The following is a 15,255-nucleotide window of genomic DNA, read 5'->3' as shown; positions in this document are numbered from 1 at the left end:
CCTCACCAGCTTCAGAGCCATTTTTCAAGGCTCAGTTCAGATATTACCCCCTCCAGAAGTCCTTCCTGACCCACCAGAGAGGTAGGATGGCCCACACTCAGTGCCCAGGGTGACTTGTAGCCCAGTGAATGGTGACACCATGGGCCTTGGACACTCCTTCCTCTCTAAGCATTCCTGCTTGGCTTCCTTTGCTGCTCTTCCTACACTTACAAAAGCTCCACCATCAGCCTTCATCCCTCTCACCTCCAAATGCCATCCCTGGACAATATCTCCCATCTCCATGATTTCAATAACCCAACATGCCGAAGGCTACCAGATGGTATCTCCAGGCCAGACTGCCCTTTCGAGCAGCAGACCTGTGTTCAAATACCCACTAGACATCTCCACCTGGACACCTGCAGGCACTGCTCATCAGCACGTCCAAACCAGAACTCACCTGTGCTGAAATCTGTTTCTTCTTCTGTGCACCCTGCCTCAGAGAACAGCTGCTGCCATCCACCTGTCCAGGCTAGAAACCGGAGGGCCACATGAACCCAGCTGTCCTCTTCTCCACCAGGTGCAGTCAGCATCCAAGTCCTGATGCTGCTCCCTGAGAGCATGCTTCCCTTTCCTCTCACCCTCCAGCACTGCTCCCCCTGTCTGGGCATCAATGTTGCCTGTCTGCTTCGCTGCATCACTGCTATAGCTCTGCATCTGGTCTTGCTCAAGCTGCTGTGATGGTGGTCCACACTGTGGCCTGTACCCACTCCCCAACACTGCCTTTCTTGAGTCCTTGCTCCAGCCATACTTGCCATTCCTGGCTATGCCTCCTTCCTTTACCACTCTAAGATTTTGCATATGCTGTTCTCTTTGCCTTGAATGTCTTTCCATCTCTTTTACCCTGGAAGACTCTGAGCTATCCTTTAATTCTCATTTCAAGGGTCATCTGGCCTTGGCTGTACCCCAGGGAAGCTTGGGTGCTCTTTCTCCCAGCATCCATAGCCCCAGTGAGCCTCTGTTTCCTCACAGGGAAACGGCAATCCCTACATCAGCCATTTGTTGGGAAGAACAAATGAGAGAAAGTAGGCAGCATCTACACCGTGCCTGGACTAAAGAGGACACTCAGTCAGTAGCTTGGAGGTGAGAAGGGACATTCTGCCTCATCCCCAGGGCAGCTGCTATGACCCCCCAACTTGAGACTGACCTGTAAGTCTGACTGCAAGATCGCTAAGGCCTTGCCAACCAAGCCCATCCCCTCAACAAGAGGCCACCATCCAATGGCCCCTAAAGGCTGGCTGCTTCTCACTGTGGCCGACGCAGGCAGAGTACACCAAAAGCAAAACCCGCACTTTCAAGTTCCAATGAGATCAAAGGCAACATAATGACAGGCATAGAGTGTGTGATTAATTACCTAGGGTACCAGGGTGAACTGGGGCTGGCCCCAGGGAAGAAGAACCTCATCAAAATGGAAATCGGTTTTCTGGGAAGAGGCCTGGCCAGTGGAAAAGGGGGCTTATGCACAGCTGCTAGGAAAGGAATGAGCACAAGTCCCAGAAGTCAGGTCCCTGCTCCAGCCAAGACACCATGACAGCCCTGCCTGCTCCTAGCCTAGCCAAGGATAGAGCTGTGGAGCCAGCCACCCAGCTCAGAGATGGCAATGGGGCTTCCACAATGGCAACGTTATCTATGGCTCCATCATGACTTAGAGCCAATCCAGCTGCCGGGTGGCAAGGCATGGTGAGATCTTAGGAAAGAGCAAATAAACAGGCCTGGGGCCGACTATTTCAGGGCGCTTGCCAAAACCATGTTGTCCACCTTCACTCGCTGGGACAAGGAGGCTATGTTCTGATTCCATTCTAGAGCCCTGTCACAAGAAATATGCATTTGACCCAACTCATCTGCATCTCTCCTTAGAGAAACTGTCCTTGGCCACTGACAGCTGGCCAAGGATTTGGGAGATCTTGAATTCTAGCCAAATCTTCCATGAAGCCTAAGGTCCACATGGGGTAAGCTGGCCCGTGCATCTCAACAAATCAGTCAGATTCCTGCAAGTCAGTTACTGAGCTTGCAGAGTCCAAGTGATTGGCTTCTCAGCAATGCCATTCAGTTGCTAAGTATCCATCACACACTGATGCTATGCACTAGAAATGCAAAAGGCAAGAGGCCTGGCCCGGCTATGGAACAGCTCAGTTCAGCAGAGGAGAGAACTGATAAACAGACAAGAAGAGTCCGTGGCAAGTCTCAACATAAACCATGGAAGCTCAAACGAGAGGCATGTGGCCTAGGATTAGCAGGGAATGTGGTGGAGATCGTGGGGTAGCTTCCTGGATGAGGAGACATTTCAGCTGAACTTTGAAGGAGCATAGGGATCCATGAGATAAACAAGGAAGAAAGGGCATTCTAGAAGAAATAAAATGAGCAGGGGCATGGGAGATGTGACACAGCATGGTGTGTGCCAGGGACATGGTGTTTCAATGTGGCCACAGCCCTGAGTGAGGACCATAGCAAGTGACGAAGGACAGAGGGGTGCACCTGAAGTTGATCCCTTGTGGAAGTGCCGGCCCCTCTTTTCCATAGTCACAGCATCTCCTCCATCCACATGCCAGCCCGCTGGATGGCCACTATGTCTGGGATTACTTTTAAGAAACAGGATCCATCTTCTGTACCCAGACCCACAACCATGTGAACACCTGAACAACCAGAAGGCAGGTGTCAGTCAGCTGGAAACGTGGGCTGAGAAGGGGACTCAGGAGGAAATCGATGAGTTTGGTCTCTTTCAGTCTTCAAGAGTCTTAAAAGCCAACCAGATGCTCCTCTGGTCAGTTCAAGCGTCCTCCGGAGAAGCTATTTTGAGTTCAAGCACATCCCCCTTGAGCGACTCTCACAGGCGCTGAGAGCCAGGCAGCAGAAAGCCATTTTTCCAGCCTAAAGAAACATTATGTAGGGATTCTAAAGTTGATGTTTCCCAGGTTGCTGTGAGGCTAGGCGCTCTATATTGTGCTCCCCAACTACCCCACTTCTCCCCTCCCACCCCCCGTGCACACAGCCTTTATTCCAAGGGGAGGGCGCCTTCTCCAGTGCCCTCTCCAGTGGAGCCAAATGCCAAGACCAGCTCGGTCATGGAGACCGTAACCCAGCAGCGCTAGAGGAATTAAAGACACACGCAGAAATATCGCATGTGGAGTGGGAAATCAGGGGTCTCACAGCCTTCAGAGCTGACAGCCCCGAACAGAGATTTACCCACATATTTATTGACAGCAAGCCAGTGATAAGCATTATTTCTATAGGTTGTAGTTTAACTAAAAGTATTCCTTACGGGAAACAAAGGGATAGGCCGAAACAAAGGGATGGCGCTGGCTAGTTATCTGCAGCATGAACACGTACTCAAGGCACAGTTCGCTCATGCTATTGTTTGTAGTGTAAGAATGCCTTAAGCGGTTTTCCCTGGGTGGGCCAAGTGTTCCTTGCCCTCATTCTGGTAAACCGACAACCTTCAGTGTGGGCGTCAAGGCCATCACGAGCATGTCACAGTGCTGCAGAGATTTTGTTTATGGCCAGTTTTGGGGCCAGTTGATGGCCAGATTTTAGGGCCTGTTCCCAACAGCCAAACATGCAGGTGGAAAGAATTTACTGAGTGTTGACTGCTCCCAGCCTCAGGCTAACACCTTCTCTGCATTCTCTCCTTTGAAGTACAGCACAGAAGAGCAATCCCTGGAGCTGGAGAGCCTGGGTTCAAGTCCAGGCTCCACTGCGTACTTGCTGTGGGACTCTGGTCAGGTTACTTAACCTGCCCTGCCTCAGCATTCTTCACCTGTGAAATGGGGATAATAGTAAGAACTACTGCTAGAATTATTGTGAGAACACTATTAGTTGCTACATGGAAAACCCCTAAACAGTGCCCAGCACTTAATAAGCACACAAAAACTATTGGCTATTGCCATTACTATTCATCCACAGAGTGGTTCTGGAAGATAGAGTGGACGCTTCTTTATCAAGACCAAAGGGGGCTTTTTTTTTTTTTTTTGAGACAAAAAAAAAAAAAAACTAACACCCTGCCGCGCAGGCTGAAGTGCAGTGGCGCGAGCTCACGACAACCTCCATCTTCCAGCTTCAAGCGAGTCTTGTGCCTCAGCCTCCTGAGTAGGTAAGACTACAAGCACCTGCCACCATGTCTGGCTGATTTTTTTGTATTTCTAGTAGAGACAGGATTTCACCATGTTGCCCCGGGTGGTCTCAAACTTCTGAGTTCAGGTGATCCACCCGCCTCAGCCTCCCAAAGTGCTGGGATTACAGGCATGAGTCACCTCAGGGTTATACTTCCTTGATGAGTTTAATTCAGAAGTGACCAGGAGGCTTTGCTTAGCCAGTGAAACACGGATGGGCATGATGTGTGTTGCGTCTGAGCAGAGGCTTTTTGAGCCAGCTCATGGCTCACCGCCTTTCTATGGTCCTTCTGCTATGAAATCAGCAGTGTCCCATGGAGAGGCTGACCCATCAGCCTGGGTTCTGGAGTGAAGCACCACTGGCTACACTGCAGCATGAGCAAGAAAGTAAAGCTTTGCTGCTGTAAACCACTGAGATTCGGGGATTGTGTGTCATGTGGCCTAACTCAGCCTAGCCCAGCTGACTCAGTCAGTGGCAGACACAGGCAGGAGATCTGCAGGCAGGCAGAGGGCACGGCCAGGGCAACTCTACTTCAGGCAGAGTCTCTTTCAGGGGCCACATTTCCCCTGTGGCCCCATCATCTCCTCTTTTTGTCCCTCTGGCTCTAGGGAGGATAGAAGCCTCCTGCTGTCACTAGCAACAGGGCTGCCCCCACCCCTGTTAGCCCTCTCAGCTCTTCCAACTACTTCCCCATGTTAAAGTCTGTCTTTTGAAATTCCAGGCCTGGGTTCTACTGTCATGAGTGGACTCTACCCTAACAAAGTGGTGAAGCTGGAATTAGAAACCGCATCAAACTACCTCAAAGCCCAAGCAATTCTCTCCTGTCCATCCTGCTGGAACTCTTGAAGACTGTAGTACTGATGTGGCAGATGGGAGGATTCAAGAAGAGTGATTCCAACACAATAATAGGAAAAAATGCAGCATTTGGCCAAAGACAGGATATAGCCTCAAAATCCTGGTGGGAGGAGAGGAGGGGAGCAACATCACAGTAGGCAGGCAGGTAACTTGGCTGGCATGTGGCGGGGAGTCAGCAAATGGGAATAAAGCAGTGGCCTATAAAAAGAGGATCCTACCCCTCGCCATCCTCCCAGAACAGAAGGTGCTTTCCACAGCTCACAGCTACTCTGCTCAGCTGAACAGCCCGTGGGTGAAGGAAGTGAGGAATAAAAGTCAAAGAGAAAGGCAGATGAGCTGAGGGCCATTTAAAGAAGTTGTGAATAGTAAACCAAGCCCCAGTGAACTCTACATGTGTGTTGACCGCTCTCAACCTAGACCTGCTGGCACTACCCTGGAACCATAAAAGTTCATGACTCCTGAGTCCACTCAGCAAATCCCTATTCACCCAAGAACATTCATCACCTTTCTCCCAAAAGCTTTCATGACACCAGGTAGAGCTATTTTCTTCTCCTCATACACAGAGTTTCTAGTGATTTAAAATTGTATTTTTATCATCTGTTCATGTATCTTTATCTCCTTATAACTATGAACTTCTTGAGAAGAACATGCATGGGTAAAACACCTTCAGATCACTTTGCAGAGCACCAAATGGTTAAATTAAAAAGTGCTTGATTCATATTTTGTTGGAAGAGAGATAGGGTAAGAAATGAATAGATATAACCTTTAGACAACTTCATCTAAGCTTTATCAAAACACAAAAACACAATCTATCTTGGTGCTTATTGTATCAGAGGATCTAACATATCCCCGAGCACATAGGAGGTATTTAATAAGTATATCCTTCATTCATTTATCCAACAATTCTTTTTTGAGAGCCTACTGCATCCCCTGGGTTCTAGGCACTGAGGACACCATAGTTAAAGGACAATGAAGAACTCCGTTCCTCTTAGTGCTGACATTCTATGGGGTAGGCAGACCACAGACACGTAATATCAAGTGATAGGAAGTGCTACTGAAAATACTTACAGTAAGAGGTCAGAGTGTGATAGAGTGTGTCTCCATAGCTGTCAACAAAGGTTTCCTCAATCTCTCCTGGTGGACAGTGGACTATTCTTTTAGTGGCAAAGAGATTTCAGGCTGCGATGGGATCCTGGCTTTGCTGTGTACTGCCTTTGGGACCTTAAGAAAGTGACATAAATTCTTTGAGCCTCAGTTTCCCATCTGTAAAATGGGAAGAATATTGCCTAGGTTAAGCATTGGTGTGAGGATTTAAATAAATAATTCATTTAGCACAGTTCTTGGTAGATATACAACCAATAAATGACAATGCACACTGCTAGAGGATGTAGTAAAAATACAGGCACAAAGTCCTGTATATCATCACCAACAAAATCATCATCATCACAGTAACAACCTCAAGCTCATATGGTGTTCAGGCTGTTTAAGAATTTCCTATGAACTCACATTTAATCTTCAAACAGCCCAACTATTATTAGCCTTATTTAATAGATGAGAAAACAGAGAGAATTAGACAGACTGAAACCTACAAAGGCTAAGTGGTTTGCCAAGGACAAATAGCAAGATAGTGCCAAAGTCAGGCCCAGGTCCAGATCTTCCAATTCCCAGGCCAAGACGCTTGCCAAACAAGTTTCATCTCCTCTGACACCATATATCTATCAACAAAATGGGTGTGAAGTGAATTCCTGCAGTCCAGCATCTACAAAGTATTCTGGGGAAGTTAATTGGGGTCTTCAGAAAGGGTTCTGTGATAGAGTACAATTGGAAAATGTTCTTGGGTTGGGCAGGATTAGAAAACTCTTTACCCGGCCAGGCCCTGTGGCTCACGCCTGTAATCCCAGCACTTTGGGAGGCCAAGGTGGGTGGATTCACCTGAGGTAAGGAGTTTAAGACCAGCCTGACCAACATGGTGAAACTCCATCTCTACTAAAAATACAAAACAAAATTAGCCAGGCGTAGTGGTGGGCACCTGTAATCTCAGCTACTTGGGAGGCTGAGGCAGGAGAATTGCTTGAACCCAGGAAGTAGAGGTTTGCAATGAGCCGAGATCACACCATTGCACTCTAGCCTGGGTGACAAGAGTGAAACTCCATCTCAAAAAAAGAAAGAAAGAAAGAAAAGAAAAAAAAAGAAAGTTCTTTACTGCTCATCTTTTGGAAGAGATGAATATGCTAATTATGCTAATGAGCATGAAGATTCACCCAGTCCCTTCCTCCATATCACCCAAAGAGCCCTTCCTTCCTGGGCGTGGCACTGGCTGTCCCTGAATGTCCTGGGGAGGCTCTGTAGGGGCCAGGCTGCAGACCCAACACTGTATTTTCCACGTCGCCAGCATCCACAGGTCGCTACTTCTTTGAAATTCATTGCTTCTCATTATGAGCTCTAGTTTAAAAAAAAAAAAAAAAAGAATTTTTAAGAAACATTTCTCCTAAACCCTTTAATCTGTAAATGCCCTGTCTCTAATCAAATATGTACACATACATCCCTATTTCTCTGCTGGAATGGCCGTCTAAAAGGTTCGGTACCGAGTAAACAAGTCTGGCTAGTAAGCACTTGTCTCATGCTGATAAACCCATCATTGGAGAAGCAGGAACAAGGCCACACTTGGCAAAGCAGGTGGCCTCCTCCAGGGAGCAGCTGGAGTGGGATGGAGTAGAGCTCCCAGCTCTGCAGCCCAAACACAGCTGCCCAATCAATCAGCTGGGAGTCCATCTTTTGCTCACCCTTGCCTGAAATGTTCACCATTAAGTGATCCCCTGAGTTAGATTAAGAAAAGCCATTAAAATGCATCACATTCAGCAGTTTCACAGCACTCCCAAACCCATTCTCCTTGGCCGGTCTTCCTATCCTGTAATCCCCTTGTTTCTTTGCATTGTACATGTTATAACTTAGATAACTTAGATTCACCACATGAGGGAGATGCCACCGTAGCTGACTGCAGCTGCTGCTTGGGGAGACAGTTCCTGGGCACCCTGATGGCTTCTCATCTCAAGCCCCTCTGAGGCTCAACTTTTCTACCTCAACTTCCTCTTAAGCTACGGCAACTGGCTCAGCCCCTAGCCCAGATGTTCAGGAGAGTTAATGTCTGCGAGAACCACCCTCAACGATGGGGGATGAGACTCACTGGGTTGGTCCCTCAGCCGCTTATGCTTCAGAGCTACAGTGTTGACTGCATTCTCCACAGCTCACTAGGGTCTCCAACGGGGTTGAATTTATTATGTAAACCAGCTCAAAAACACACCCTCAACTGGCTCTTCCTCTGTGAGGTTATAATTATCCTCAGTTAGCGGTAGCTACTGCTGGAAGAAACCACTCCCCCAAATTGTATTTAGCTTGTAAGTTCACCAGGCAGTGACCCAGGAGGGGCTCTTCTGGGCTGAGCTAGACTGATCTTGGCTGGGTTTGCTCACGTGGGTGTGATCAGATTGTAGCGAGGCTGAGAGACTGTGGGGAAAGTCTAGGATAGCTTTGCTCACCTGCCAGGTGGTTGACTGCCTGTCAGCTGGAGTCAAAAAGAGACTGAGCCATGTGTCTTTTTTTTTCCTCCTGACAACAAAAGTCACATTCAAAAGAGCCATGTGTCTTACACATGTGGTAGAAGCAGGGTTTCCAGAAGCAGCCAACACCAGTCTGCAAGTGCCTTCCACACTTCTGCTTGTGTCATGGTAGCTGGTGTGGCAGCAGTGAGAAGAACCTGGCAGACCTCCAATTCCAGGGACTGTGCCTGACTATATGAGTGTACTAGGATGGCTGGAACAAAATACAGTTGTCCCTCGGTATCCATGGCGATTGGTTTCGGACCCCAAGGATGCCAAAATCCACAAATGCTCAAGTCCCTGATATAAAATGGCATAGTATTTGCATGTCATCCCACACACCCTCCCATCTACTTTAAATCATCTCCAGATGACCTGTAATACCTGATGCGATGTAAATGCTATGTATAAATAGTTGTTATACTATTGTACTATTATACATTTTTATTGATGGGTTGTTATTTTTAGTGTTCCTTTTCCTGAATATTTTTGATCCGTGGTTGCTTAAATCCAAGGATGCAGAACTCACAGATTTGGTAGGCTGACTGTACCACAAACTGGATGGCTTAAACAACACAAAAGTATTTTCTCACAATTCTGGAGGATAGATGTCCAAGACCAAGACGTCGTCGGGGTTGATTTCATTCTGAGAGCTCCCCGCTTGGCTTATAAATGGCCGCTTTCTTTCTGTGGCTTCACATCATCTTCTATACATGCCTTTGTCCAAATTTCCTCTTTTGATAAGGACACCCATCATATTAGATTAGGGGTCCACCATACTCTACAGGGCTTTGTTTTAATTAATAATATCAGCAAGGACATTTCTAAATAAGGTAACATTCTGAAGTACTAGGAGTTAGGACTTCAACATATGAATTTGAGGGGGAGCAATTCAACCCACGTCCATGACCTAGCGCCCGGCTGCAGCACTCTGAAATTCAGCTCTGCACTGAGTCCAAGCTTCCCACAAGCCGCTCCCAGCCAATAACTGAGGTTGGCAGGGATACTGAGGCAGGCCCCTTCCTAGCAGAAATGGGACTCCAGAAGTCCTGGACCCTCTCTATTTCCTTTTATACCTGCTTACAATTTAGCCAATTCTTTTCTGAGCTCATCTCTTTCTTACAGTAGTGGCCAAGGGATATTACTAATGTTCAGTTTCCCCATCTTTTCACCTTAAGCTTCAAGTTCCTTCAGCACATCATCAGCCTTTCAAGTTATTCCTACAACAGCTTTACCAAATATTTCATGACTGCATAACATAGATTACTATCTTTCCAACCCTCAGTAACAGTTCTCTTGCTGACTGCCATCTGGCCCTAGAGCCACATATTTTAGGGTTTGTGTTTTGGCCGCTCCCCACTCCTGGTACCATAACACCAACTATCAAATCTACCTATAGGTCATGAAATTACACAGGGCTTCACCAAAACTGCTATGGAGGTGGGGAGAGGGACAATTGGAATGGAGCTCAGAAAGCTGCACTCGCCGAGTCATTTATCTAAGACTGAGAGTGTGCTGCTGGTCCACATCAGAGGATGGGGACTACCATGGTCTGAATGTCTGTGTCTCTCCAAATTTCATATGTGGAAACTTAATCAAGGTGATAGTTTTAAGCGGTGGGGCTTTTAGGAGCTGATTAAGGCATTTGGACAGAGCCCTTCTGAGTGGGATTAATGACCTTATAAAAGAGATGAAGATGAACTTTTGACCCCTTCCACCACTTGAGGACATAGCAAGAAGGCACCATCTTAAAGCAGAGAGCAAGCCCTCACCAAGACACCGAATCTGCAGATGCCTTGATCTTAGACTTCCCAGCCTCAGAAACTGCAAAAAATAAAATAAAATAAACTTCTGTTGTTTATAAATTACCCAATCTAAGATATTTTGTTTTAGCAACTCAAAGGAACTAAGACAAAGATCATGGAGACCATGGGGTGAGTCTCAAGACTTCCCCCAGCTCTGCTTGGCTGGTCTCCTGCTGGTACTTTCTGTCTGTAGAGAGGAACAAGAACTTCCATTTTATCTTGCTTACCTGCACTTATGAAAAGTCAAACTGAGTCATGTTGAGAGCCAGGGAACATAGGAGTCAGTTCTTCTGCAGCAGCACTCAGCTAGTTGAAGGCAATGTGGAGTGATGGGAAGAGAGCAGTGATGCAGTGATGCTGGCACCAACTCCTTTACTATGGCATCCATTGTACCAGCTGCCATGCACCTGGCTACTTCTACACTTTATCTCCAATCATCCTAGGATACATATTAGTTTCCCCATCTTCTAGAAAGGAAAACTCAGACCCAGAGACACTAAGCAAGTAGCTCAAGATCACACATGTTATCTGTGATTAAGCCTGAGTTAGAAATGGAGCCTCGGATTTCCACATTTATGCCCTTTTCATGAAGCTACCTGACTTTGATACTCAAGTTTTTCCACCTATAACATGGGACTGCTGGACTAGAAAACTCTAAGTCCCCTTTACCTCTGGGATTCTGTGTCTCTAAGGATGAGAATAACAAAACTCCTTTGCCTCTAGCACTTTCCAACTCATAGCCCTATCATGCTCATTACATCTAACCACTACAGCCAGAAGCATTAAATAAAATGGATGGACTGACATTAGGAGCGGGCGAGGCAGGGAAGTTGGGGGAGTGGAGAAACAACTCTTTTTATATAATGATTGCTACTATGATTTGGTTATAAATAACCCATGAAGACAATCAGGCTTCTCTGGCAGTCCCTAATTGTAGTGAATGTTGGAATACAGTGACCATGCAAATGCTCTAGACTGATTGGGAATGTGCCACTTCTGAATCAGCTGGGCTAAGTGCATTGCATAAGCTGAGTATTTAGCTTAATGATTGGAGCCAGCTGATGAAACACAAGAATATGGAAGCCTCCTGCTACTTCTCAGAAGATAAGACAATGGCATTCCACCACCAATGTTTACTGTGGTACCCAAGGGAGCTCCAGTTACTTCCCTCTATGCCTATAACCCTTGGACCACCTGGTTGCACCAGACCCATCCTGACTAAAATCCCTCCAAAGGACCAAAGAGGAGATACGGACAAAAATAAAAAATTAATCTCATCTGCTGTCTTTCCTAAGGACCCAGCAGCCTCTATCCATCCATCGGTCATTCACTCATTCCACACACTTCCATCTAGCCCCTGCTGACTGCCAAGCACTGGGCTGGAACCCTGGGGACTGTGAAAGTGGAATAGGAGAATATGGGCTTTCTGTGAGCAGTGGTTGCCTAAAATATATACATCAAGGTTGTAAGATCATGTGCACCACTACACTCTAGCCTGGGAGACAGAGTGAGACCCTGTTTCAAAAAAATAAAAAAAATTGTAGGATCATGGAGAAAGTGTCTTAAGCGTTTAGTGCTGTGGACAGGCAACACAGGCAGAAACTGGTGGCTAGGGAATCAGAGAAGTTTTCAGGATGGAGCATTTGACTTGGGCTTGGACTGAGCATCATAGGGCAATATAGAAACAAGTTTATGGATAATTCACTGAATTGGTGGCAGTTGATTACTTGAATCTTCCTTCAGATGATTGAAGTTAGTAGCCCAGCTATGAAAGTCTAGGTTACAGATGTCTCAGCCAGAGCTTGTATATGTATGGATGAGGCTCATACATATGCAGACTTGGGCTCCTGCCAAGATATGAGAGTTCTGGTCAGTCTCCGTCTCAGTTCTAATGCCTCTGCCTACGTACTTGAGTCCAGAGTGGTCGTGCAAAGGACAGAACCCCGGAACAATCACACCAGGGTTTGGTTCCAGGCTTAGCCATTTTCTAGCCATGGGAACAAAAGAAAATTACTGAACCTCTCTGAGTCCCAGTTTATTTGTCTATAAAATAGGGATAGTGATACCGGGGTTACGGGGAAATTGTGAGAATTAAAATAGTTCAGGAGAGGTTAAGTTGTCCTGGGGCCACCTTTGTCATTGCAGTGACCACAGTCTGTAGTGAGGGCACCCTTGAGAGCAGAGAGCAGAGCTGCTATGTGATTCATCTCTAGAATCCCTGGTTCTTGGAACACTTCCTGAGAGCTATTAGGCACTCAAGAAATGTTAATGGTAGATCACAGTATAGTGGTAGATCACAGTATAGTGGTAGATCATAGTATTGTATTATTATTCAGCAAACATCTGTTTTCCCTCCATTCCATGGAAGTGGTGCACTTCCCCACCCCACTGACATTGGGCTTAGCCACGTGACTTGCTTCAGCTAATGGAATGTGAGTGACTCAGTGAATGCCACATCCATGCAGAGGCATTAAATATTCCTGCATGGCCTCTGGTGATCCTGTCCTCCAGCATGAGATGAACATGCTGCAGATAGCTGCTGCTACTTCACTGGATCTTCTCAAGAGAGCCAAGTGAAGCAAATAGGAACCCAATTCACCACCCAGATCCAGGCCCATCTGAATCTAGCCAAGCCCAGAAGAGCCCTGTAGAACCACAGCTGACCTATGGAAATGAGAAGTAAATGTTTGTTGTTGATAGCATTGAGATTTTGGGATTACTTGTTATGTAGCATCATCACAACAAAGCCTGACTAATAATACATTGTATAAAGTTAATTGAATACTAGCAACATGCCAGGTATTGTTCTAAGTCCTTTATATAAAGAATCCCATCTAATCCTTACAGCACTGCATAAGGAGGTATGATAAGTATCTCCATTCAACAGATTAGAATTGAGGCATCTGGTCAATCCCATTCATGTTATTCCTCCTCACTTCCTGCATCCAAATGAACCAAGCCTCCTGTGTTCATTAGAACCACAGACCAAGCCTGCTGGAGAAAGACAGGGCTGTGAAGATGGGAAACAGCTTTGGGATGACAATGTTAAGGTCAGGCAAATGCTCCCAATAACCTCAAGTGAGTGTTGATGTTCATGAAGCCTGCTCAAAAAAGACACAGAAATTGATGTCTTTTATCTGAGGACCCTTCCTTAGCCTCAGGACTTAAGGCTATGGGAGCATGAGCCACATAACCATGAGAGGCAGGGGGTTCAGTGAGAAGAATAAGCTCTAGAGTCTCACTTGTGGGTCTGAATCTCAGCTGTGCCGCACGTACTGTGTGATGTTGAGCAAATCACCGAACCTCTCTATTCCTCATTTTTGTCACCTGTAAAGTGGGACTATTACTTGTACCTACATCCTGGATTTGTTGCGACAGTAAACGAGTTAGTGTTTCCAAGGTGCTTAACACAGAGCCTTTGCATGTAGCAGGCACCCAGTCAATGCCCATGACCATGGCCCTCTGCTCATGCTGCTCTTTGGTTCCCCCTGAGGTCTTTTGGGGACAGAGAGTGTGAATATGCCCTCTACCCACACAAGGAAACAGGACTCAGGGACAGAGGACCTGTGCCCTGACCAAGGCAATGTGTCCCTCACCATATATGCAGTGGTGCATCCTTTCCTGTTGCCTTTTTGATCAGCAATTAAGGCTTTAGTCTTTTTTGTTGGTGTGCAAAGGTATTTTCTTAATGGCCCTCCAGCCCAGCCATCGAAAAATGCTTTCCAGCTCTCAGAACATTTCTGATGCACGCCAAATCCAGAATTCAAATGAAGCGAAATAAAGGCACCAGGGGCTCTTATGAGACTGAATGACTCAAAATAGAGGGAATGTGGGGACTTGGGGCATAAGATTGATCATGAATCACCAAATAGAAAAACCCTGGGATGGCTTTCAAGAAGAATCCTCTTGAGGTTTTAACTTTCACCTACAAGCAAGTTTTCTCACTGCTCAGTACAGCAGGGTTAGGACAGCAGCCTCACAGCATCAGTCTGAGGATAGAATGGGTTAATGCAGCCGGGCACAGTGGCTCATGCCTGTAACCCCAGCACTTTGGGAGGCCGAAGCAGGTGGATCATGAGGTCAAGAGATCAAGACACCCTGGCCAACAAGGTGAAACCCCGTCTATACTAAAAATACAAAAATATTAGCTGAGTGTGGTGGCACATGCCTGTAGGCCCAGCTACTCGGAGGCTGAGGCAGGAGAATTGCTTGAACCTGGGAGATGGAGGTTGCAGTGAGCAAGATCGCACCACTGCACTCCAGCCTGGTTGACAGAGTGAGACTTTGTCTAAAAAAAAAAAAAAAAAAAAAAGAATGGGTTAATGCCTGATAACTCTTTGGCACAGTGCCCAGCACAAATTCAGCAGTCACTCAGTGTTGGCTATCATCTTCGGTGATGTTGGTCTCAAACCCAGAGCCCTGCTCTGGTCCTCGGCTCATACACCCACCTGTATAGCCCATATGCACTTTAAACATGAGTCCAAAATGGAATCTAAAGTATCAGATCCCCTCATTGCCACCACCAGGTTTGCTTTCTTCTCAAGCCGCTGAGGGATCCACAGAAGCAGAGACCATGAGAACCCATCTTTAACTCTGGGTCGCTAGCACAGGGGCAGAGTAGGCAGTCACTACATCTTCAGTTTATTTTGCTTTCTTTTGCAATCTGTCATCGCCACACTCTTACTATATAAGACAGTGCCTAGCCAGACAAGCATAGGTTTAAATCTCCACCTTGTTGCTTCTTAGCTGTGTGACCCTGAATGAGGAGCTTCAGTTCTCTGAACCTCAGCACCTTTAGCTGTACAGTGAGAATGAACAGATCTCCTCACAGAGCTGCTATAAAGAATTAACAAGGC

General features: G+C 46.6%; 1 protein-coding gene across 3 annotated transcripts in view; it reads left to right on the top strand.

Annotated features, from left to right (window-relative positions):
- SLC2A9 (solute carrier family 2 member 9) overlaps positions 1-15,255 on the top strand; it is a 254,664-nt gene that overhangs the window by 224,501 nt on the left and 14,908 nt on the right. The window contains exon 15 of one of the 3 annotated variants that reach the window (XM_063619386.1): positions 4,865-6,337. The exons of the other annotated variants lie outside the window; for them this stretch is intronic. Coding sequence (XP_063475456.1) covers positions 4,865-4,989 — 125 coding nt within the window. The 3' untranslated portion in view covers positions 4,990-6,337. Of the gene's footprint in view, positions 1-4,864; positions 6,338-15,255 lie in introns of those variants that run through there. 3 annotated transcript variants of the gene reach the window in all.

Source organism: Symphalangus syndactylus, chromosome 16 (genome assembly GCF_028878055.3).
Source record: "Symphalangus syndactylus isolate Jambi chromosome 16, NHGRI_mSymSyn1-v2.1_pri, whole genome shotgun sequence".
Lineage (NCBI taxonomy): Eukaryota > Metazoa > Chordata > Mammalia > Primates > Hylobatidae > Symphalangus > Symphalangus syndactylus.
Note: the sequence above shows the minus strand (reverse complement) of the source record. Positions and strands in the feature narration are given on the sequence as shown.